General features: G+C 40.2%; 1 protein-coding gene across 1 annotated transcript in view; it reads left to right on the forward strand.

Moving 5' to 3' along the window:
* The window catches only part of LOC140714997 (voltage-dependent T-type calcium channel subunit alpha-1G), a 156,529-nt gene extending 134,229 nt beyond the window's left edge, over positions 1 to 22,300 (forward strand). Inside the window, exon 2 of the mRNA XM_073026747.1 lies at positions 21,560 to 22,300. Within this exon, the coding sequence (XP_072882848.1) occupies positions 21,560 to 21,627 (68 nt within the window). The 3' untranslated portion in view covers positions 21,628 to 22,300. The remainder of the gene's footprint in view (positions 1 to 21,559) is intronic.
* Positions 22,301 to 26,179: the final 3,879 nt, after the last annotated feature.

The raw sequence follows: 26,179 nt of genomic DNA on the forward strand, positions 1-26,179 counted from the left end.
TTCAAACTTCCACTGACTTTTGCTATATTATATGCCCTCACTTTCGCTATGTAACCATATAACAATTGGAAACAGGCTATCTCAGCCCTTCTAGTCCGTGCCGAACGCTTACTCTCACCTGGTCCCACCGACCTGCATCAGCCCATAACCCTCCATTCCTTTCCTGTCCATATACCTATCCAATTTTTTTTAAATGATAATATCAAACCTGCCTCTACCACTTCTACTGGAAGCTCGTTCCACACAGCTACCACTCTCTGAGTAAAGAAGTTCCCCCTCATGTTACCCCTAAACTTTTGTCCCTTAACTCTCAACTCGTGTCCTCTTGTTTGAATCTCCCCTACTCTCAATGGAAAAAGCCTATCCACGTCAACTCTATCTATCCCCCTCATAATTTTAAATACCTCTATCAAGTCCCCCGTCAACCTTCTACGCTCCAAACAATAAAGGCCTAACTTGTTCAACCTTTCTCTGTAACTTTTGTTCTTATACTTTCCTTATCAGCCACAGTTGTGTCAACTTCCCTTTAAAATACTTCTTCATCTTTGGGAAGGATCTTTCCTGTGCTTTCCAAATTACTGCCGGAGACATCAGCAGTTCTGCTGTCATCCCTGTTAAAGTCCCCTTCCAATCAACTTTGGCCACTTCCTCTCTCATGTCTCTGTAATTCCCCTTACTCCACTATAATACTGAAACATCTGATTTTAGCTTCAACTTCTTAAACTGCAGGGTGAATTCTATTATATTATGATCACTACATCCTAAGGGTTCTTTTACCTAAGCTCCTTAATCAAATCTAGAATTGCTATTCCCCTATGGTGCTCAACCACAAACTGCTCTAAAAAGCCATTTGATAGGCATTCTATAAATACCCTCTTTTGGAATCCAGTACCAACCTGATTGTCCCAGTCTACCTGCATATTGAAATCCCCCATGAATATAGTAACATTACTCTCTTTAAAACCATTGTATTTCCCATTGTAATTTGTAGCCTACGTCCTGACTACTGTTCAAAGGCCTGTATATAACTCTTATCAGGGTCTTTTTACCCTTGCAGTTTCTTAACTCTACCCACAAGTATTCTATACACATCTGTACACATCAGACTTCCAATATAACTCGGAGTCCTGCCATGTGCAGAAGTTCGCTGATGACACGGCCATAGTGGGGTGTGTCAGGAATGGACAGGAGGAGGAGTATAGGAAACTGATACAGGACTTTGTGATATGGTGCAACTCAAACTACCTGCGTCTCAATATCACCAAGACCAAGGAGATGGTGGTGGACTTTAGGAGATCTAGGCCTCATATGGAGCCAGTGATCATTAATGGAGAATGTGTGGAGCAGGTTAAGACCTACAAGTATCTGGGAGTACAGTTAGACGAGAAGCTAGACTGGACTGCCAACACAGATGCCTTGTGCAGGAAGGCACAGAGTCGACTGTACTTCCTTAGAAGGTTGGCGTCATTCAATGTCTGTAGTGAGATGCTGAAGATGTTCTATAGGTCAGTTGTGGAGAGCGCCCTCTTCTTTGTGGTGGCGTGTTGGGGAGGAAGCATTAAGAAGAGGGACGCCTCACGTCTTAATAAGCTGGTAAGGAAGGCGGGCTCTGTCATGAGCAAAGTACTGGAGAGTTTAACATCGGTAGCTGAGCGAAGGGCGCTGAGTAGGCTACGGTCAATTATGGAAAACTCTGAACATCCTCTACATAGCACCATCCAGAGACAGAGAAGCAGTTTCAGCGACAGGTTACTATCGATGCAATGCTCCTCAGACAGGATGAAGAGGTCAATACTCCCCAATGCCATTAGGCTTTACAATTCAACCGCCAGGACTTAAGAACTTTTTAAAAGCTATTATTAATGCTTTTTGAGATAGTGATTTAGATGCATATCATATTTTTTACTGAGTTAAGTATTGTATGTAATTAGTTTTGCTACAACAAGTGTATGGGACATTGGAAAAAAAAAGTTGAATTTCCCCATGGGGATGAATAAAGTATCTATCTATCTATCTATCTATCTATCTATCTATCTATCTATATCTTCCAATTCTATATCACCTCTTTCTGAACAATTGATTTCTTTTTTACCACCAGAGCCACCCCACTTCCCCTGCCTACCTGCCTATCCTTTTGATACAATGTGGATGTTAACGTCCCAACTGTGATCTTCTTTCAGTCACAACTCAGTGATGCTCACATCATACCTGCCAATCTCTAACTGCGCTACAAGATCATCCACATTATTCCATAAACCGCATGCATGTAAATTAAGCACCTTCCATCCTGTATTCACCACCCTTTTCAATTTTTGCCCCCTGTTACACTGGAACATCCCACTGACTGCAATTTTGCCCTGTCACTTGCCTGTCCTTCCTCACAGTCTTACTACACATGATATCTACTTGTATACCAACTGACCCATCCTCAGCCCTATCATCCTGGTTCCCATCCCCTGCCAAATTAGTTTAAATGATCCCCAACAGTTCTAGCAAACTTGCCCGCAATGGTATTGTTCTCCCTCGGGTTCAGGTGTATCCCACCCTTTTTGTACAGATCATACCTTTCCCAGAAAAGATCACAAATATCCAGAAATTTGAAACCCTGCCCCTGGGCCAATTCTTCCACAACACATTCATCTGCCACATCATCAGATTCATACCCTCACTGGCACGTGGCACAGACAGCAACCCAGAGATTTTCAGCTTTCTACCTAACTCCCTATAATCCCTCTTCAGAACCTTCTCCCTTTTTCTATTTATGTCATTGGTACCAATACGTATCATGACTTCTGGCTGTTCACCCTCCCCCTTTAGAATGTTGTGGACCCAATCTGAGACATCCCTGACCCTGGTACCTGGGAGGTACCATTCTGTTCAGGATCTGCTGTCTACTCCTCTAATTATGGAAACCCCTATCACTTCTGCATTCCTCTTTTGGAACAGAACCTTTGCTCTTAGCGATAAAGAAATCTGACAAGTCCTTATTATGTGGACTCATCTTAGCTCTGTGGTTTACCTCATACATGAAGTTTGCTGTTGTCTCCTCTCCATAGATGCTGCCCAACCAGGTGAGCTGTTCTATTGCTTTCAGTTTTTGTTTCAGGTTTTAGGTACGTGGAACATTTTGCTTCTCCTTGTCATGTTACAGTAATTAATGTCCACAGCTTGACCATTTCTCAAACCAGATAATAGGGTGCCAACTAAGTGGTTTTGAAAATTTAGTGGCAGGTGAAGAGCAACTTGTTGGAAAGTCCATCAATTTATACAAAAAGATTGGGCATTACAACTCTTTTCCAATATGAATCTAAAATTAATGAAGAAACCCCAGTAGGTATTTTGTACATGCTTTGTACCCTTGGTTATGAGGTTATCTGAAGGATAAATATTTGTTAGGTACCATGGATCTTCTAAAACTCCTAAGAGGGCATAAGACACCTTGGTGTAGCATCTTATCGAATAGATGCGATCTGCTACAAGTACAAAACTCCTGCACTGGAGAATCTTGTACCTATCTCCGCATGTAAGATCATTTAAAATCATTGCTATTGTTAAATAACAAAGCCTCATGCTATCAAAGATTCAAAGTACATTTATTATCAAAGTATGTATGCAGTATACAACCCTGAGATTCATCCTCCCACAGACAGCCATAGAACACAGATATACCATGGAACTCATTCAAAGAAAAACATCAACTTCTTCCATGTGCAAAAAATCAAATTGTACAAATGGCAACAAAAAAGAGCAAAAAACACAGAAAATAAAACACAAAATCAAAAGAGTCCAGGCATATTCAGTTCAGCTCAGTGTTCCTTATCTGCAAGCTGCCGCAATTCAAAATCACCCAAAATAACAACAAAAAAAGGAGCGACCAGAAACTAGAAACACATTGTAACGTGACCTACAGAGTCCAATCCACAATCCACAAAACACATTAATTATACCTTGCCCAAGACTCAGAACTCTGGCACCATCCTCCAACAGCATCAAGGGAGAGAGAGAGAGAGAGAGAGACAGATAGACAGACAGACAGAGAGACCATCCAAATGCAGAGACCTTCCAACAGGAGCAGCAAGCGAGAGGGAGAGAGAGACTGTCACACACAAACACCTTCCTCTGGCAGCAGCGAGTGAGAGGCTGGTAGACTGTTTCAAAACAGTTCATAACTGCAACAGATGTAAAGCAGAAATGAAGGCTAATTGATCATCTATAGACACTAAACCAGATTTAGAAAAAGCTGCAAGGTCAGCTGGGATGGGAAATACAAACCGAGCTCCAGGCTTGAGATGGTGTTGCTCTTTGAAACCTAGGTTAATAGAAAATTACTCCTCATTATAATGCTACAATATTTACATTACACTTATGCAGCTGTATTCTGTGAATGTGTTCATTTACATTCTCTAATAGGGGCAGCCTGGTAGAGTAGTGGTTAGCTTAACCCTTTACAGTCCCAGCGACCCAGGTTCAATTACGGGTTCAGTTGTGGATTGAGGTTCTCAGATATTGTCGTGGGTTTTGGTCTTCGGATAATGCTGTTGAGCTTATTACAGGTATACAGTACTTACACCAGGCAAGACACTAAGGTGTAGCTTTCTGCAGATTAATTCATATTTTAAACTCTAATAGATTTTATTTATTTTACTATTAACACTTTCTTCATGCATAGTCATTTAACTGGAGTAGCAGGCTCCTGAGTAGGATATCACTCAGACTTTCTCTGACACTGCCTGTTTTATGTGTGCCACTCTTTCTAGGGTGGAGCTGCTCTCTCCTTTGAGCACAGCAGCTGCCAGAACTGCCCACACCAATCAACTCTCTTTCATCACCCTCGCAGCACTCTTCCTGAGGTTGAAGACCTGTCATATCAATCGATGAATAATTCACTACGTTTCCCACCAGCTATCCAGTTAGTTAACCCAATTAACAAGGCAGCATAATTTCTCAACCTGTATTTTATCTCTCCTGTGTGCCAGCAACAGATCATTGTCAAATTTATTGTACTGACTACCTTCTTGAAGTGTCACAGAACATCTCATGCTGTCCTCTGTCCCATTGCTGATACTATGACTTCTGCCATCCAGCTCCTAAACTCTGGTGATCAACTGCCAAGCCTTTCTACCTCTGCCTGTCATCATCTGATTTTGCTCTGGGGATCTCCTTAGGAACCTTTCCCTTGCCCTTACATAATCAGAATCTGTTGCATCGCTTTGAGAGCAAATGTTTTCCTCAGCAAACACAATCATCCAAATTATTTCCAGTCTTGAAATTGAAAATAATTTCTGTCTAGGCCTAATGCCTGGTTAACAGTGGTTATTATTCCTAAGAACTGAGAATCACTTAAAATGGTAACTTGCTCTAAAGCTGTGACAGGTTGTTATTTTCAGAATTGTTCATATATAACAAGCTCATCACTCAGCCAGAAACCAGTGGATTTAGACCCAGTCCCAGGTGTGATCATGCTCTCTTGGTCTTTGTAACTGGGCAGTGCTACCGAAGGCCAGACTTAGTACAAAGGCGTGGCTTGTGCATGGGCTGTTTGATATTCCACAGACAGAAAAAGGCAAAAGGAGTGGGGAGCAGCAGTGCTCATCGGGGATAGTATCACAGTTGTGGTAAGGGAAGGGAGGACATCAAGGAGAGATTGGCTACTGGGTCAGTGAGGATGGGAGACTGGAAAAGGAAGGGAGCAAATTGGGAACAGTTGTTATCGGGGAAATGGATCTCAGAAATGTTTGTTTAGGGTACACTTGCATGGGATTCACTGAGTCAAGGAAAAAAAGACTTGGGAAAGGAACTATGGTTGACAAGAGAAGTGAAACGTTTGACTTAGGTAGTAGCCCTTTAAGATAGGTAAACACCCACTCAACTCTCCATCAGGCACACTAACCCAATCCTTTGGAGTGACTCCCACTTGGCTTCAGGTTCAAGTTAATTACTCGACATGATCACCTCTATCTGTTACAAACAATGGCTGTCTCCTGGCTGCAACTGGCAATGCTCCTCAACACCAACTGCACCATCTGACAATTGAGTGCATCCCCAGAGATTACCACCAAAACTAACCCACAACTAACAAGCCTACTTACTAATATTATTCTGCATGGATGCCAGCAGCCAAACCTTGGCCCACTTGTGGTGAACTAGATATACCTGTCTGACTGCTCCTGTGGCTCCTCCCACAGACCCCTGTATAAAGGCGACTGTGGGCTGCTGCTCTCCCTCTTTCCCCAGGATGTAGTGTTGTTTATTCTTCCAGTCAATAAAAGCCGATATCACGCTTCCGACCTCTCAGCGTGAGTTATTGATGGTGCATCACCACTCTCTTTACCTCAGTCTGTCCAATATCCACTTCTGTCAACCTTCACACAAACACCAACACCAATCCCCAGCCCATTCCACCTGCTTCCTCGAACCAACCTGATTTCCTCCACATTGGTAAAGAAGTATACTAAGTTCTGGAGTGTATCTGGAGCTTCAAGGGCTGCTGGTTTCCCAACTGCAGCCTCGTGCATTCACCAATTGTTGACCCACTAAATACTGTCTGACCAACTTTACAGGTGTCCCCCGACTTCTAGATGATATGCTTCAGTACGTGGAAGATAATGTGTGATATACACAGGGCAATGAGTCAACGCATTCAAAGTACAATGACTTCCCCTGGAGTGTAACCAGTGCTCTACAAAGAAAATGAAGTAACAATGCTTTGCTATATATGCAAGACCTTGGTAAATTTCAAAGCTCTTTATAGAAGTGGAGCAACATTTGCACTATAGACAAATAACAGCCAAAATTTGTGAGCAGCAAAATCCCACAGATAGCAATGATTTCAGCTGTATTTCGTATGAATACAAAGATACATATTGGGCAGGGTACCAGAATTGTTTACACTGATGCTATGGGATCATTGATGTGGCCTTTCCTTAGTATCTTATTTGATAAACAAAATGTCTTTTCCAATATTTTTATTAATTAATTTACATATTAAAAAAAGGTACAGGGGGAAAAAAATATATATCAATACATTATACTAAATCGCATATAAAGACTCTTTACCCTATATTCATACAGGTTAATTAATTTGTAACATTGAAATATAGTAATTTTATTATATTAAAAAATCTAACCCACTACCAAGACCGAAGCTGATTAGTAAAGAAAAATAGGAAAAAAAATTATTAGTCATCATCTGTCCTTTAACAGCAAATCAAAGGTTTTGAAAATAATTCAGAAAAGGTCCCCACAATGTTTGAAAGTCTTGACTAGATTCAGAGATTGAACATCGAATCTTCTCCAAATTTAAACATGACATCACATCACGTACCCATTGGGTGTGACTAGGAGGGGCCGCATCTTTTCATTTAAGCAAGAACGTCCTTCTGGCCATAAGAGAAATAAAAGCCAAAATGTGCAAGTCAGATGACTCCAAAATAATATCCTTTTCCTCCAACAATACCAAATAAAGCGGTCAAAGGAGTAGGCTTAAAGTTTACTTTAAAAAGTATTGAGAAAGTTTGAAATACTGCTTTCCAATATTTTCCAAGACTCGGACATGTCCAAAACATGAATGAGTGAAGCTTCTCCATTATTACATTTATCACAATATGGAGATATATCTAAATAAAAACGAGACAACTGATCCTTGGTCATATGGGCCCTATGGACCACTTTAAATTGTAGGAGGGAGTGGCAGGCACATAACGATGAAGTGTTAACCAATTTAAAAATTTGATTCCAAGTTTCCTCAGAAATTGAAGTCTGTAAATCTTGTTCCCAAAGATTTTTAATTTTATCTAAAGGAACACTTTTCATTCCCAGCAGCATATTATAAATATTAGATATAGGTCCATTATAAAAAAGGTTTCAGATTAAAAATTACATCTAGTAGATTCTTATCAGGACTTTTAGGAAATGTACTTATTTGAGACCGTAAAATTCTCTTATTTGTAGGTATAAAAAAAAAATGAGTTTTTGGGTAAACTATATTTAGTTGACAATTGTTCAAACGAAAAGAGACTTCCCTCTACAAACAGGTCCTGAAAGCATTTAATACCTAAGCTATCCCATTCTTTAAAAGCCACATCAATCATAGAGGGTTTAAAAAAATAATTAGAAAAAATGGGACTTGAAAGAGAAACTCTCAATAAGCCAAAGTATTTTTGAAATTGTATCCAAATTCTCATAGTGTGTTTAACTACCAGATTATTAGTTAATTTACTCAAAGACAAAGGGAGTGAGGATTCAGGAAGAGAAATAATAGAAAATTTATTAACAGAATTGGCTTCTAAAAAAACCCATATTTGGCAATCCTCACGATTTATGTAATATAACCAGAATGTAAGATTTCTTGTATTAACTGACCAATAATAAAATCTAAAGATTGGTAAGGCTAATCCTCCATTCTTTTTATCTTTCTGAAGATGAATTTTATTTAATCTGGAATGCTTATTCTTCCATATATAAGAAGATATAATAGAGGTCAAGACAATCAAAAAAAGATTTAGGAATAAAAATGGGCAATGCCTGAAAAAGATATATAAATTAGGTAATATATTCATTTTGATAGAGTTAATTCGACCAATCAGCGATAATGAAAGAGGCGACCAATTTAATAGTATCCTATTTACATGATTCAATAGGGTAAGAAAATTTTCTTTAAGTAGACATTTATAGGTTTTAGTGATTGTTACACCTAAGTAAGTACATTGGTTTCTTACAATTTTAAAAGGAAGGTTAAAATTTGTTGGTATCAAATTGTTCAAAGGGAAAAGTTCACTTTTGTGTAGGTTTAATTTATAACCTAAAAACTGGCTAAAACAGAAGAGTAAAGAAAGCACATGGGGTAATGAAGTCTCAACATTAGAAATAAATAGCAGCAGATCATCAGCATACAGCAAGGCATTATGAATAGTGTCTCTCCATAAAATACTGGTGATAACATTAGATCCTTGAAAGGCAATGGCTAAGGGTTCTAGGGCCAGATCAAAAAGCAAAGGGCTCAACGGACAGCCTTGTCTAGTGCCACGTTGGAGCTTAAATGGTTTGGAATTATGAGAATTAGTGATAACCCTAGCGGAAGGAGCTAAATAAAGTAATTTAGCCCACTGAATGTAAACGGGTCCAAAATTGAATTTTCTAAAGTTTTAGATAAATAATTGCATTCAACTCTGTCAAAAGCTTTCTCAGCATCTAAGGATACCACACACTCTGATATCATGTTAGAAGGAGAATAAATAACATTTAATAACCAACGGATATTGAAACGAGAATATCGATTTTTGATAAATCCAGTTTGGTTATCAGAAATAACAGATGGTAAAATATTTTCAATCCTACGGGCCAAAACTTTAAATAGGATTTTAGTATCAACATTAAGTAAAGAAATTGGTCTATAAGAAGAGCATTCAGTTGGATCCTTATTCTTTTTAAGAATAAGCGAAATGGAAGCCTCATAAAAAGATTGAGGGAGTTTGCCCGACTTGAATGAATCCGAAAAAACTGAACATAAATGAAGTATCAAACACGAGGAAATCTGCAGATGCTGGAAATTCAAACAACTTCTCCTTATAGATGCTGCCTGGCCTGCTGTGTTCCACCAGCATTTTGTGTGTGATAAATGAAGTGTAAGCAGTGAGGAAAAGGTCTTGTAAACTCCTCCAGAAAATCCAACTGGACATGGAGCTTTCCTCAAACGTAATGAGCGCACAGCCTCAACGATTTCCTCAAAAGAAATAGGTTGTTCCAACAGCTTTCTGTTGTCGGCAGAAATTGTAGGAATGTTTAGTTGATCTAAAAAATTGTTCATTACAGTGTTATCCTTAGGAAAACAAAATGTCTGACAATGCAGCCATTCCATAATTTCACTTTGGAGTGGCAGCCCGGATGAGTTGCAGGTCCCTGCTTTGACTGACTTATGTAGAAGGCTTTTATTCTTCACTGCTTGAAACATACATGGTATAATATTCATAGTGGAAAAATCAGAATCAGGTTTAATATCACCGGCATATACCATGAAATTTGTTAACTTAGCGGCAGCAGTTCAATGCAATACATGATAATATAGAAAAATATAAGTAAATCAACTACAGTAAATATATATATATGCAATAGTTAAATTTAAAATAGTGCAAAAACAGAAATAATATTTCAATAAGTGAGGTTGTGTTGTTGGGTTCAATGTCAATTTAGGAATCCGATGGCAGAGGGGAAGAAGCCGTTCCTGAAACACTAATTGAGTACAGTACCTTCAGGCTTCTGTACCTCCTTCCTGATGGTAACAATGAGAAGAGCCCTTAAAATGGACGCTGCCTTTCTGAGGCACTGCTCCTTGAAGATGTGTTGGATACTACTGAGTCTAGTAGCCAAGATGGAGCTGACTAATTTTACATCTTTCTGTAGCTTCTCTTTATCCTGGCTCTGACTCTGCCAGTAGTCGTAATTACTTGCTGCCTGGAGCACTGGCCTGAGAAGGAATTAATTTCCTAGCATACGTCTCTGCACTAGCAGCAGGGAGCCATTCAGACATTCGCAGTCAGCAGAATTATTCGTAAAGCACAGGGAAGCAAGACTAATTAGCTCTTTCATGAGTTGGCACAGTCAGGATGGGCTAACCCTTGCTGGATTATTCTGTTTCCACAATGATGTCACAGGGCAGTAGTGTGGGCATCTCCTCCTTGCTGTCCTAAACAGAAGTGGCAGGGTACATTACGTGTAAAACTGACGTGTAAAAAGGTGTCTCTCCTTTTTAATTTCTCTTTGCATGTGTGAGGTTTCCAAAATTTGTGTTATCGTTCCACAGAGGAGCACATGATAACAGATCCATGTGACTATGGGGTTTCTGAGTCCAATTTTGCTTCAAGAAATAAAGTACACAAAGGCTGATTAAAGTTAAGTTGAAAGGCAAGTGACAAGATTGCAGGATTTACATGACTTGGTACAGGGACCAAGTTAATTTTAACACCATTTCTTAACTGCTGATGATATACTTATGAATGACTTAGATAATTTTAAATATCGCTGACACTATATCTTCTATTTCTTCCCAGTGGCTTCCTGAGCTCATCCTTCATCTTCATTTATTTATGATGCTGAATTTTAAGCAGGTCGACATGCATATTTATGGATATATTGGCGATCTTAATATGACTTTTCTAACTTTTTGCTAATGATTTAAATCTCATGTTGTTAAAATGCATCAGCATTATTTAAATTGGTTCATTCCTCTGCCATGGCAACAATAGTCTTTTTGATGTCAACAGTTTAAGAAAATGTCAGGTTTTACATTTACATTTCTATGGAATGTAGCATTTAATTAAATTTAAGATGCAAAAGGATTTTCCCAACAAAAGGTTTCCTGTGGTAATTGTGGCAGGTTCATTTGAAAGGAACACTTCAGTATTGTCAATACTTAAACCTTATTTAAATGTTGACTGTCAGTGTATTTTGACAGTCTATCAATACTGGTTATACGTTCTGCACAGTGAATTACAATGCCTGGATTCTCCTGGTGATTTCCAAGCAGCAAAACCTCTTGAATGGGTTCTTATGTAAGCCAGCTTTATATGCAATGCAAGCTATTCAAAGATTCAAGATTCTAAGTACATAATCAAAGAATATATAAATTATACAATCTTGAGATTTCTTTGCTTACAGAAAGCCACAAAACAAGAAACTCAAAAAAACCCAATTAAAGAGAAAAATAGAAGACCAACACACAAGAGAAAGCACAAATCATACAAACAATTGAAGTGAACAATAACATTCCAAACCAAATTGAGTCCTCAGAGCTGAACCCCTGAGTGGGCCTCACTTATGAGTCCATCATATAAAAGGGCACAGGTACAGTAGCCAGGACAGTCTTCATAGCCTCAGCACCACAGATAGAGGAGTGACCATCATGGACAGCTTGCAAAATCAGCTATTAGTTCTCTTCAGGAAGATACAGCTCACCTTAGTGCCCCTTGAAATCATCATTGAAGCATGGAATTTGGTGATTTGGCCCATCTTCTCTGAGCCCGCTCATTAAAGGAGATAATTAGCCTTATTTCCCTGTGCTTTTCTCAAAGCATGCAAGTGATTCCCCCTTCAATGGTCTCCAAAGTATATAGTTGGCACAGTGGCACTGGGCAGAGCAGTTGATTCACCTTCAGTTCTCTCTGTGGGGAGGGAGTATGCTTGTTCTTCTCATGACCCTGCGGGTTTCCTCCGCTTGCTCTGGTTTTCTCTCACATCCTGAAGATATGCTGGTTGGTAGATGAATACATGCCAAAATGAAATGTCCCTAGTGGATAAGTGAATGGTAGAATGTCGGGAAAGCCAATGAAATGTTATTTTTGTAGAATTAGTGTAAATGGCTGGTGTGGACTTGCTGGGCAGTTTCCGTGTGTATGGCTCGATCATACAAGAAAATTCTGAAAAAGGAAAACCATAAGGAATTTATTTAGATAGATAGATAGATACTTTATTCATCCCCATGGGGAAATTCATTCATTCAAGGATGAGCCAGCACTTAGTTACTAACTAACATTACCAATTACACTTGAGAAGGTGCTTGTCAGCTGCCTCCTTATGCCATACAAATTTTGGGTTTGGGTATACCCAAAAAGTTCAGAAACCTTTAATCACAAAGTCTGTGGGGAACATCAAGCAACCATTTAACTAATCCTGTATCAATCCCACTTTATTTTACTCTGCCCCTGATCCTGCCTTCTACACAACAGGCAATTTTATTACAGCCGTTACACCTACCAACCTTTCCTCTCCCTTCCCCATTTTCCAGTCCTGACGAAGGTTTTCAGCCTGAAACGCCAGCTGCTGATTCCACTCCATAGATGCTGCCTGACCTGCTGAGTTCCTCCAGCATTTTGTTTGTGTTGAACCTACCACCCTGCACACCCTTGGGATGTGGATGGCAGCCAGAGTTGGGGTGGGGGCAAATCTACATGCTCACAGGGAGAACAGGCAAACTCCACACAGACAACACCTGAGTTAAGGATTGAACTTGAGACACTGGAGTTGCAGGTAAACTCTACCAGCTGTTCCCCTGTGTTACCACCATCGTCCCACTCCTGCTCAGTAACCTCTGTGCAGTTTTTGTTAATATCGCTAAATAAACCAATGAAACATCTGCAATTTTACAAGTGACAGAGGTGATTTTCCTCTCAGCTTGTTAACTGAATGCTAAGAGAGACACAGTCAACAAGATGCAGGAAGCTGCAGCGCAACGTAAAGTTTCTGCTCTAGTTCCAATATTTTATCATATTCTTTACACATTTGTAACATGGCGGGATTGAATGAAATCACTGAGGTGATATTTAGTGATATTGATATATATATAGCCGCAACTGTTCGCTGTGTTCCTTTTGCTTTTATCTCCCTGCTGAGTAAAGCCGTGTGAGTTTTCTCAAGACGTATCACAAACATGGTGCATATTAATTGACAAACCCATTTGTCATGACCCGTGCAGGAGTTGTCAAACATTGCTTTCCATCAGCTTGCATGTTTACCTTGTCTGCCAAAACACACAGGATAGTGGCAAGCATGAGACGTGTCCATGACTGAGGTTGACGCAGTCAGCAAGATACAGGAAACTGCAGAGCACCACAAGGTTTTTGGTTTTGTTCTAATATCCCAAGAGCTTCTTCCCATTTTCCACACAAAATGCTGGAGGATCTCAGCAGCGTCAATGGAAATTAATAAACAGTCGACATTGAATGTTTACTCCTTTCCTGACCTGCTGAGTTCCTCCAGCACTTTATGTGTTGCTTTGGATTTCCAGCATCTGTAGACTTTCTCAAATTTATTATTTCCACTTTGCTTCTTAGATCAGTATTCCATTACCATGGTTACAAAACACAGATTTGAAACAAAACGCTTAACTGCTAACCTATCTGATAAGCTCTTGTTGACTCAGCAAATTGAAACTAGAAACTGGGAACATTGGCACCTCTTTTTTGGGAAATGGAAGCACAAAATGTGGTGAGCATATGCATTAGTGGAGGCAGTGCTGCAGTTGCCATGTTACTGAGACTGTGTGAATGGACAACAGACATCTGGGGAGGGCCGTGGCTCACACAGGTCATAATCTTCACTCAGCATACAAATCCATGCTACTATTTTGGAACTCGTTGCCTCAGCTAAGGTCTTGATTCAACTTCCCTTCAGCAACTGGAGGGGCCATTCTCCTACAATACAATTTAAAGAGCTCCTCCACAAAGTCTATGTTGACCAGTTAAACTCATCCTACATTGTGAGCAGCTTTAGGCCCCATATCTAAGGAAGGATGTACTGGCACTGCAGATGGCTCAGAGCACGTTCATAAGAATGATCCCAGAAGTAAAAGGGTCAACGTATGATAAAATATTTGATGGCTCTGGCCTTGGGGGGACCTCATTGAAACCTATCGAATATTGAAGGGCCTAGACAGAGTGAACATGGAGAGGATGTTTCCTTTAGTGGCACAGTCCAAGACAAGAAGGCACAGACTCAGAACAGGAGGATGTCCCTTGAGAGCAGAGATGAGGAGGAACTTCTTTACCCAGGGGGCCGTGGAGACCAAGTTATTGGGTATATTTAAAGTTGAGTTGATTAGTAAGAACATCAAAGGTTCAGGGAGAAGGTAGGAGAATGCAGTTGAGAGGGAACATAAATCAGGTATGATTGAATAGCGGAGTAGACTCAATGGGCTAAATGGCCTAATTCTGCTCTTATGGTCTACACTGATCCTGTGTCACTCTTCCCACACTCCCATTGACTCCTCTCTGGAGGTTCCATGAAGCTATACACTAGGGGCAATTTACAACACTAACCCACACACTTCAGTAATACAAGTGGAAGAACACAATACCAGTAAAACTCTACTCAGCCAGCATGCACCAGAAATCAGGATTGAACATGGGTCACATACCACTTTAGTTACTGCATGACTACCACTGACTGTTGTAATGAAACAAGAAGTGCTTCATCCTTCCTATGTTTCCTTTACATTTCAAAAGAATGCTGCACTATTCACTACGTTGAGAAATGGAGATGTTAGTGATTATTGTCCCCAGAACACGGCATGGCCGGGAGGATGAGTGGAGAGCAGGCAGACCTGGACAAGCTCACAACTGAGGGAGGAGAAGAGGATGACAAGAAGGGATCTGATAGGGAGTCGAAGCTTTTCAGCTCTTTGGGAGAAACAACTGTGCTTCAAAACGATGCCCACTCATAGTATCTGCTTTTGCCGCAGAGCAAGTAATTGGCATTCATTGTTAAGGTGTGTGGAGATGACCATGTATGAAATTTGTCTCTCCTAGGCTGGAGCCAGAAATATTTGAAATATTTTGGAGTTGTCTCTCCAATATTGTGTGGGATCGCTGGAGCTCTACTTTCAAAGAAGGCTAACATTTTAATCTTCCCTCACTGGAGACCAGCTGGCTGGAGAGCACGCAGCTTTGCTCAGAATTGCAAGGTTTCCCAGGGTGTACGGTGGCATTGACGGCTGACTGGTTTTGCAATGTGACCATACACAAAGAAACATGTGAATCAATATCCAGAACCTTGGCAGTGGTAAAATGCATTCTCCTCATGATGCTCAGCTAAGCTAGCTGCATTGACTCTTGACAGTGAACCAAAGGCTGGCTATTAGGTGACGATGACTGAACATACACAGCTGATTCCACTGGAGTCCAATCTGCTTCAATGTGCATACAGGTCCTCCCCGCAATAGGGTCTCATTCCCAAGGAGCGTTCATAACACAACCAGTTTGGAAATTGACATGTGACTGCCAGGCCATTTATTTAAAAATTGTACAGGTGGCTAGCCAAGGGCAACATGCAGTTAAACCAAGTTATTAAGCTAAAACATTCAGATTTTGCCACGAGCCAGGATCCCACCTAGTAGAAGATGCCAGCAGCCCTGCAGCAGCGCGCAAATCCATACCACCCATCTCCACATGTATGGACTTGTATGTATGGACTGTACACAAATCTGGTGTTCTTAACCCGAGTGAGATCTGTACAATGAATGTCATGTACCTTAGGAGATGTAAAAAAAACTGACCACAGATAACCTGAAAAAATAATTCTGGAAGAACCCTGTGTTAGTATGCAGGGTGGGTTCCTGCATTCAGAAAGGTTATTTGCTAATGAACATCTGGGTTGCCAATAGTCCTTTACTTATCGGGACTTCCTTTATTTGAGAAGAGTAATTAGCTTTGTATGGGATAAGAGTAAAATGCATTTTTCCTTTTGAGTTCCCTTATCCATGCACTTGGTACATTTTCCTTACCAATACACCTGATGGCAACAGACCTGGAAAGGCCCTGCAGTCATGGTTCAGTAGTGGGAAATATCTCTGCTGACTGCAAAAGGAACCTTATACTTTCATAGGCTCCATGTAAACATCACAGTGGAGACCATGGGAAACAATCAGGGTCCCTGCATGCTGGAATACAAACTCCACCCACACGAGGCCCTACCCCTCACCTGTTACCAACATCACAGCAGCGGCCAACAGTTAAATCTCAATCCAGGACATCTGGGGAGAGTCCACAACCACAGCGCAAAAATAAAACCAATCACAAGAAGAAGTTCCAAGCCAAATGTATAAAATAAACCACATTGAACAACACATGAAAGCCAACTAGTCTTTCTGCGATTCTTTTTATTTACTTGTTTACAGGACATGGATACAGCTGGACATACCAGCAGTTATTGTCCATCTCAAATTAACCCTGAACTGAGAAGACAGTAATGGGTCAGCCACGTAGCTGGGTCTGGAGACATGTATATGCTTCACCAGACAAGAATAAGTTTCCTTCTCTGAATATATTTAGCAAACAAAATGTATTTTGGGATAATCTTTGTACTTTTCATGATTGCCATTGTTGGGGCTAGATTTTTTTTTAGATTCTGGATTTCTTTAGTTACTTGAAGTCAAATTTCTCAGCTGCAATGTGGAATTTGAAATTATGTTCTTCAAAACAATGATCAAGTACTGATGCTAGTCCAGTAATTTAACCATGTGCCAATAGCCTAATTCTTGCTGCCGATCACATTGCCAATTTTGTTATCTCCAGCAAATCTCTTGATTGTTGGGCCCTTAGCTCTTGATAGGCCATTGATGACCTCCCATCTCCATCATCCTCTCTTCTGAGACAGTTTTTCAATGGTGGGCCAGGAGTGTCCCCATCATCTAATTTCAGACAACATCTCTTTGTGTGTTCTTTGGATGTCCCTTTTCCTCTTTCCTTGGGTATCCCTGCTTAGTGATCTTATTGGTTGGCTTCCTCAAGGTGGCCAATCAGGCTCCATTTTCGCTTGCATATTTGTATCTGTACAGATTCTTGGTTGATGTTTTCCCATAGTGTCTGGTTGGTTATTCCTAATCCTTTGCCTTGCATTTAAGTTCAAATCATCAAAATATATTGCGAAAAGCAAGGGACCTGGTTAAGAGACTTGAGGAATCCAAATGCACACATAACTCCAGACACTAAAACTCCTGTTGACTATTTCCCTTTAAATTTTTTCTACTGAGATAGTTTTTAATCCAACTTGTCACTCACTTGGACACTTGTATTTCTTGATCAGTCTGCCATGTGAGATTTAGTCAAAAGCCTTATTACCAGAATCCAATTGCCCCACATGAAATGTACTCTCAGTCAGCCTCATAGCCTCTTTAAAGAATGTAATCATCAGTCAGACAATTCCACACTGACTTCTCTTGATTAGCCCTTTAAAGTGCTGAGTTAATATGGACTCAGAAAAGTTCTAATATATTGTCCAGTTACATAGTCAAGCTGACTCTCCTGTAGTTACTTCATTTGAATAATTATTCTTCCTTAAATTATGATACCACATTGACCGCCTGTCAGTACTCCAGCACTTATAATCTACCCAGAATGGTGGAGAAGAAAATATCAGAGTCCTCGCTTTTATTATGATCCTGGGAACATCTTATTGAGTGAATGAAAATCATAAAAAATCTGATGCTGAAAATCTGAAATAACAACAGATAATGTTGAAAACACTCAGCAGGTCATAGTGGCATAGTGTCATGACTACACTCCTTCCCTCCATGTCAGCAAAACAACAGAGCTAGCTATTGACTTCAGAAATGTAGGAGGGTCAATGTGAACAGGGATGGGGGAGTGGGTTTGAGAGCTTCAAGTTCAAGATGTGAGCAACACCAATAGCCTGCCCTGGTCCAACCATGTTAATGTCACTGTCAAGAAAACTCACCAATGCCTCTACTGACCCAGAAGGCTAAAGAAATTTGGCATATACCCACTAACTCTTACCAGTTTTTATCAATGCAATATAGAACGCATTCTATCCTGATGCATAGCAGTTTGATATGGCAACTGCTCTGCATGGGACTGCAAGAAACTGCAGAGTTGTGGACACAGCTCAGCACATCAACCTAACCAGCTTTCCGCTATGGCAGGGGTTCCCGTCCTGGCATCCACGGACCCATTTGTTAATGGTGAGGTCCATGGCATAAAAAGGATGGGAAATCATACTGTACTGTCTGTCTTCTTCAGTAAAGCAGCCGGTATAATCGAAAAACGATATATCCCAAACATTCTCTATCCTCCCCTCTTGCATCAGAGGGGGAGAAAAAAAGCCTAAAAACAAGTACCACCAAGCTTAGGACAGCTTCTACCCAACTGTTATAAGACATTTGAATTATCCTCTTGTATGATAAAATGGACTCTTGACCTCACAATCTACCTCATTATGATTTTGCACTTTATCATTTACCTGCATTGTACTTTTTTGAAAGTTTTCACACTCTATCCTGCATTGTTTTTGTTTTACTTTATTCAAGCTCAATGCACTGTGTAATGATCTGATCTGCATGAGCAGTATGCAAGACAAGCTTTTCATAGTATCTTGGTATTTGTGACAATAATAACCCAATACCAATAGCAAGATCAGGTAACATCTGTGGAGAGAGAAGCAGCTGGCATTACCCAGAACCTATACAAAAACAAAGAGCAAAAACAACGCAGTTTAGGTTGTAGAGAAGGTTGGGGATGGGGTTGACTAGAACAAAAAGAAAACTTCTGGTAGAATAATGACTTAATGTAGCAGTTAAAGTGAAGAGAAAATATGAGAAAGATTTTTAGCTATGTTTGAAAAGTATGGAACTAATATTTGCACTCTCTTTCTCTCTTTACCATCTTTCTGTTTACCATTCTTAATACGACAGATTCTTCTTCCTTATTCCATTATTTTCCTCTTCTTTTCCATGATTTAATTTTAAATGATGCGAATACCTTCCACCTCATACTCTAATGGGACCAACATTTTCCTTTCTTATGCTCTTTCGCTTCACAGAGTAATAAAACACCCTGGGATTTGGTTTAATTTCACAAATATATTTTCTTCAATTCTCAGTGCCTTTCCAATTTCCTGTTTAAGTTAATCCTGCATCTGCTACAATTCTCTAGGCTTTTTACAGCATTGGTTTCTTTATATTTGTCATAATCTTACCCTTTTTCTAACCTTCTACACTGTATACTCAACGTACAAATCGAGATTTGGAAAGATCCCCTTTTCTTTCAGTGAGACCATACTTAGGGCTTGAAATCTCAGGATCACCTCTTCAAATGGCTCTCACTGCTCTGACACCAATTCATCTTCAGTCTATTCTGGTTCAGTTATACCTCAGCACACTGGAATCAACTGAGCAACAATTTGATGCTTTTGCTCCTGGTTTATATTTGTCTTTTTCCATTACCATGGGAAAAACTATCTGAGTTTCAGTTGCTCCCAGAATGTGCTGTCCCACAGAACAAAGGTGAAAAGGACCCAGAAGATGACCCCAAGCAGCAGATGTGATTTGTGCTTTCCAGATGTAGGCAAATGTAGTCTGGGATGGAACCTCTGGCAGAGTAGTAGAGGTGGAAAACAAAAATCTGTCTTGTGCACTAAAGCATTACTGCAGCTGACCTGGAGGTTCCTCAAATCCTTGTAATCCATTGGTGGACTGGCTTTACCATCTACAAGCCCCTTTGCAGATAATAATCCAAGCTGACAACAATCTTACGATGGCAGCTCATTCCATGTACCCAGCAACATTTGTATGAAAAAGCTGCCTCTCGAGAACCCCTCTAAGTATTTCCCCTCTCATCTTAAAACCTTGACCCTTAATTTTAGATTTATTTTTTCATGGAGAAAAGACTGACTATCTACCATATCTACACCGCTCATATTTTATATACCTCTATAAGGTCACCCTTCATCCTTCTACGGTGTAGGAACAAAGTCCCAACCTGTCTTGTCTCTCCTTAAGCCCTCCTGTCCAGGTATCATGCTCATGAATTAGTTTCTGCACCATTTCCAGCTTAGTACATCCTTCCAATAGCTGGATGACCAAAATTGCACAAGATCTCATGAGAGCAGTTGTGGAGTCGAAACTTACTTGGTGATTAGGTATTCTTTTTGGGATAAAAATGCTAGTCTGAGCAATGGTGATCCTGAAACCAGCAGATTATCATAAAGTTCCATCTCATTCACTTGTGTCCTTCTGGGAAGGAAATCCGCCAAATTTCCTGTAGGTGGCTTTGAACCCACCAAAGCAATTGACTCTGAAACTCTTTCAAAGTTCAAAGTAAATTTATTCTCAAAGTGCATATATGTCACTATATACTGTACAACCCTGACTTTCATTTTCTTGTGGGCATTCTCTATAAATCTATATTAGAATAATAACCATAATAGAATCAATGAAAGACCACACCAACTTGGGCATTAAACCAGAGTGAACAAGACAATAGACTGCGCAAATACAAAAATAAAGAAATCACAATAATAAATAAGTAATAAATATCGAGAACATGAGATGAGAAGTCCTTCAAAGTGAGTCCATAGGTTGTGGAAACAGTTCAGTGATAGAGCAGATGACGTTGACTGATATTATCATGAAATGGTTCAGTAAATAACAATTCAAAGACTTTTGTGGATGGGCAATAAATTCTGCTTTTGCTATTATTTATTATAATGCCTGCACTGTTTTGTGCACTTTATGCAGTCCTGGGTAGGTCTGTAGTCTAGTGTAGCTTTTTTACTGTTTCATGTAGCACCATGGTCCTGAAAAACGTAGTCTCACTTTTACTGTGTACTGTACCAGCAGTTAGGGTCGAAATGACAATAAAAAGTTACTTAATTTGACTTGAGCAGTCTGCTGGAAGAGTCTGCAAGTAAAGGAAAGGGATTGTTGACACTTGGGATCAGGATGCAGCATCCTAATGCAGGATTTTGAGCCAAAGTATTGACAATTCCTTTCCTTCCAGAGATTCTGTTTGATCCTCTGAGTTCTTCCAGCAGAATATTTGTTGCGCCAAATTACTGCATCTGTGGTTTTTGATATCACTGTAATTCTGCCAGTGTTGTCCAGATTCAAAAAAATAATAATATATTTAACTACAGTGCCTGGTGTGAAGCCTGTACACCTGTGGTCAACTATCATTGTCTTGGTTCATATCTTCACACCAAGATCTCCAGTGTAGTGTTCAACTATCTTGTAGCACAGTCTCTCTTCCACACTGAACAATACTTCATTGTCTCCCAGGTCAGGATCACTCCATGAAGAGTTCCTCAGTATGGGAGGAAGCAAGCTACAAGGTCAATGAACTCTGAAGACTGCCAGTTCTTGGTCCTGCCACATTACATCTGCACTTTGATCAGCACAGGAATCCTTCACCCACTGACATTTGTCAAACAACTGCAGCTCCAATCTTGTTACTGCGCAATTTAATACTCACCTGCCAGCAATCTTTATGACAGGACTCAATTATGATTCACCCTTATAGTGTTAGAACAGTGGCAAACATCACATCTGATGATGCATAAGGCCAAGAGACATGATGGGTTGATGCTGAAGTAATTGAAATGAACAGATTGCACAAAGCTGCCATGTCATATGAATTGTGGTTGATACATGTGGGTGAATTGTGCAGTACTATTCTATGTTCAATGTCGTATCTTCTCATAGGCTTGTGGTTAGTTCTGCAATCTTAGAAGACCTATCACCAGAACTTAATACCTATTCTGACAATCCCATTATAGTTCCTTGTGGATGAAAAAAAAATCTCATTGTTAAAATCAATATACCTAGCAGGCCATACCACCACTAATGGGACATTATCATACAATCGATTGTGTTTGTATTAGAAAAAGTCTAATGAAATCTATCTGCCAATCATTTTCCTATTCTGAGAACATGCTATAAAGTTTTTTTTAATGTTTAAGAGCTGACTCCCTTAACAATCACATTGTTTGTTAGAGCAAGGATTCTGCTGTCATGTATAGGGAATGTTTAATGACCAGATTTTAAAATAAAAAATGTCCTCCTTGTAAAAAGACATGTTCGTTTTATCTGTTCCAATTCAGGTCACATTATTTACATTGTGCCATCTCCCAAAAGCTTGTCCTTGTTTTTCAAGCTTGGGTTTGTCTCAGATACACAGACAATGGACAATGCTATATTTATCTGAACTGTTCAAGCGGGTAGATAAAATAAAATACAAGACAAATAATAAATAACACAATGTGGTTTAAGAAGAGGGAGAAAATGGAAATGTTAAATATCTGAAGTTTAATGTACAGAGTTTTGTTTAATGAAACAAAAAGATAAATTTATATTACAGGCTGAATATTCCTTCAGAAGGGGTTAAGATTTCACTGCTTTGAAGTAGCTGTTAAGCCAATGACAACAGGAGCCTAGTCATTGAAAAGAGCAGGTACAAGACGGGGTGTTTAACATTGGTCTTATGTGACATCAAACCATTAGTCTTCTGAAGAATAAAGCACATTTGAAATGCAGATCAGATAAAGTAGTTGATACCCTTGCTGAAATATGAAAGGTTGAGGACAAATATTTTAGACCCAAAGTAACTGGAATATCATGGAATCTTATTTGGTTAGCTACTTTAACTAAAAACACTGGTTGATTTAAAAGGTGGACAAGATGTACTTTCAGTGGTCAGCAAATGTCTTCAGGAATGGACCACTTCAGAGCAAAACAAGAATTTATGAGTAAAGGCTCCCTGTGCTAGACTTTCAGAAATCAAACAGGTACTGTTGATGCTGGAAGGCTGACAGGTAAACTGAAAATGTTGGTAACACTCCACAGATCAGGCAGCATCTGCAGGAAAAGAAACAGTTAACATTTCAGGTGGAGGACCCTTCATTAGAAGCAGGAAACAAGCAAGTTGCATGCTGGGTGGAGAGGGGAGGAAAGGACCATATCCCTGCTTGCAGCACCTCCCAATGCAGACCAAAGCATTTCTCCTCACCCCTTCCCGCCACACAGAGACCAATTCATTCCTTTTGCGTGGAGCTTCTTCCAGTCTAATGAGCTGCATTCAATGCCAATGAGGTGTTTCCTCAACACTGGAGAAATTTGAGTGACCGCTTTAAAGAGCACTTGTGTTAGTCTGAAAAAGTTATTGATAAACTCCGGCCCAATCTGCTGCCTCCACCTCTAGGCTGAGACCTTCCTCGCAGCAGTTGGTCCTCAAGTCTCCACTTCCTCTGCTACCACTCTCCGACCTCAGGGCTTTCAGGCTCCCCCATCATCTATTGGATCTCCAGAGCCTCCAACTTCCTTCCTCCTTACCTTCCCTAAACCCCCAAACCTCCCCCCTCCTCTGACACTACAAACTCTCCTCTCCCCTCTGATCCCAGCTCTAATCCCTGCCGTGTCTTCACCATTCCCTCTGACATTCCCCTCTCTCCGGTGGAATGCTCTGTCCTCAGCAAGGGCCTTCCTTTCCTTCGTCCCCCTTCTTCCACACCTCAGTGAGTTCCACGCTGCCACAGCGCTGAGCTCTCCTTCCATTGCCTCCATCTCTATCCCACTTCTTTGGCAAGAATTCCCCATCTCCAATACCTCTCTTTTTCTTGGACACCATGATCTGGATCTTTTCACCTCTAATTTCTGACAAGACATCAACCGGCTCGACTTCAGTACTCCTCCTCAAACCTTACCTCCCTCTCCCAAACACATTGCCCTCCACTCTTTCCGCACCAATTACAGTGACAATTGTAGTGTGGTGGACTGACCTCTACCTTGTTGAGGCCAGGTGGCAAACTTTCAGACACCTCCACTTACTTATCCCTTGAACAAACCCCACACTGGACCATCAGGCCACTGTCTTCTGCACCATCAACTCTGGAGCACTCATCCACTGCCACCAAACTCATAGTTCACTTACCCCGCACTGCTCATTTCAACCTCCTACCCAGGATCCACAACCTGATTGCCCATGTAGGCCCATTGTCTCTGCCTGCTCCTGCCCCACTGAACTCATGTCTGCATACCTCGACTCCATTCTATCCCCTTTGATTCAGTCCCTTCCCACCTATATCTGCAACTCTTCACATGCTCTCAATCTCCTTGACAACTTCCAATTCCCTGGCCCTAACCACTTCATTTTTACCATGGATGTTCAGACCCTATATACTTCTGCTCCCCCGTCAAGAATGCCTTAAAGCTTTCTGTTTTTATCTCAATGAAAGATACAACGAGTTCCCCTCCACCACCACCCTCCTTCATTTGATAGAACTGGTTGTCACCCTCTACAATTTCTCCTGCTCCTCCCACTTTATCCATGGGCACATGCATGGACCCCAGCTATGCCCGTCTTTTTGTTGTGTATAGGGAAAAGTCCATGTCCCAAGCCTTCCCTGATAATGCTCCCCAACTCTTTCTGTACTACATTGACAATTGTATTGATGCTGAGCTCATCAAAATCATCAACTTTGCCTCCAATTTACATCCTGCCTTTAAATTCACTTGGTCCATTAAGGATACCTTTTCTCCCCTTACTCGAATATCGCTGATGATCTCTGGAGACAAACATCTCTTTCCCATGGCTAATTTGACTATACCTCTTTCCACACTGTCCCCTGGAAAACTCCAATCCCTTTTCACAGTTCCTTCATCTCCACCGCATTTGTTCCGAGTATGAACCTTTCCTTTCCAGGATATCAGAGATCCCTCATTTCATTGCAAATGACCATGTTCTCTCTTTCGTTCTGGCTCAGTTAACTTATGGGCCAGCTTTTCCTGAACTCTCTTTCACAGAGGTATTCCCTTTGACAGATCTATCTGAACTACCCTCACTACATTCAATGCTGTTTTCTTTCTCTCATTCCCAAATTTACTAAAAAATTTAAATCTGTCTCTTCTGATTACCTATCATTAAATGCTGCCTAACTTGCTGGATGTTTCCAACATTTTCATTTTTTATTTTATATGTTTTGTCCAAAGATTCATTAGTTTACCAAAGATAAGCTGTTAAAATGTTAAAAGGCAGAGGAAAACACAAGGGCTGTATAGAAAATCCAGAGAAGAAGGGTATATGTTAAATTTAGGGCTAAGAAATTCTTTAGGTTGTTTGGAAAAGCCTGACATATTTTCCTTACATCATGCACACACAAAGCCTTTTGTACAAAATCAATTGAAAACGTCAAACTTAAGATTAATAGACCTTTAGTAGATAAGGGTATTAAAGACTGCAGAACAGAAGCAGGCAAATAGAATTGAGATACAATCAGACCAGGTTTAAGACATTGACTAGCTTAACCCCACTTCTATGTTCTGAAGGAGAATTAAAATATTTTGAATTCCACCCAGTAATTTTACAATCTCTACTGGGCAATTCCATAGCTGGAGAAGACAACATGAAGCCTTGTCAATTGTTGTCCATTAGGGACTCATCAAAAATGTCAAAATATTAAAGTGATTCTGAGCTATCATTAATTTGAAGTGATTCACCTATTGCTTGACTAAATCATGCTTGACTAATTTATTGCTGAGTCTTTCTGTTTCTGTGTAATTCTATCATATAAAGAGGACAAATTTTAACTGAATGGCAGTATGCTGACCTTATGATTTTTTGAGGTTGGCTGGATAATGTAATGGGAATTCCACATGGTCACTAGTCTATACTGGCGGAATTACAGGGAGATCGTTAGCCCCATAGCACAAGAAAAGAGTGCAGGTTTTGATTAATTGGAGGCTTTTTCTGTACTTCTGAACTTTTTCTGTAAACATAGGCTAGTTTAAAAACAAGTAAGCTTCAACATGCAGTCTACATCCAATCTATTGTGAGATTCATTCTGAAACATTTCAAAATAATAAGGCATTATATGGATGCACTCAACATTGTGTAACTAAATCATC

Source organism: Hemitrygon akajei, chromosome 22 (assembly GCF_048418815.1).
Source record: "Hemitrygon akajei chromosome 22, sHemAka1.3, whole genome shotgun sequence".
Lineage (NCBI taxonomy): Eukaryota > Metazoa > Chordata > Chondrichthyes > Myliobatiformes > Dasyatidae > Hemitrygon > Hemitrygon akajei.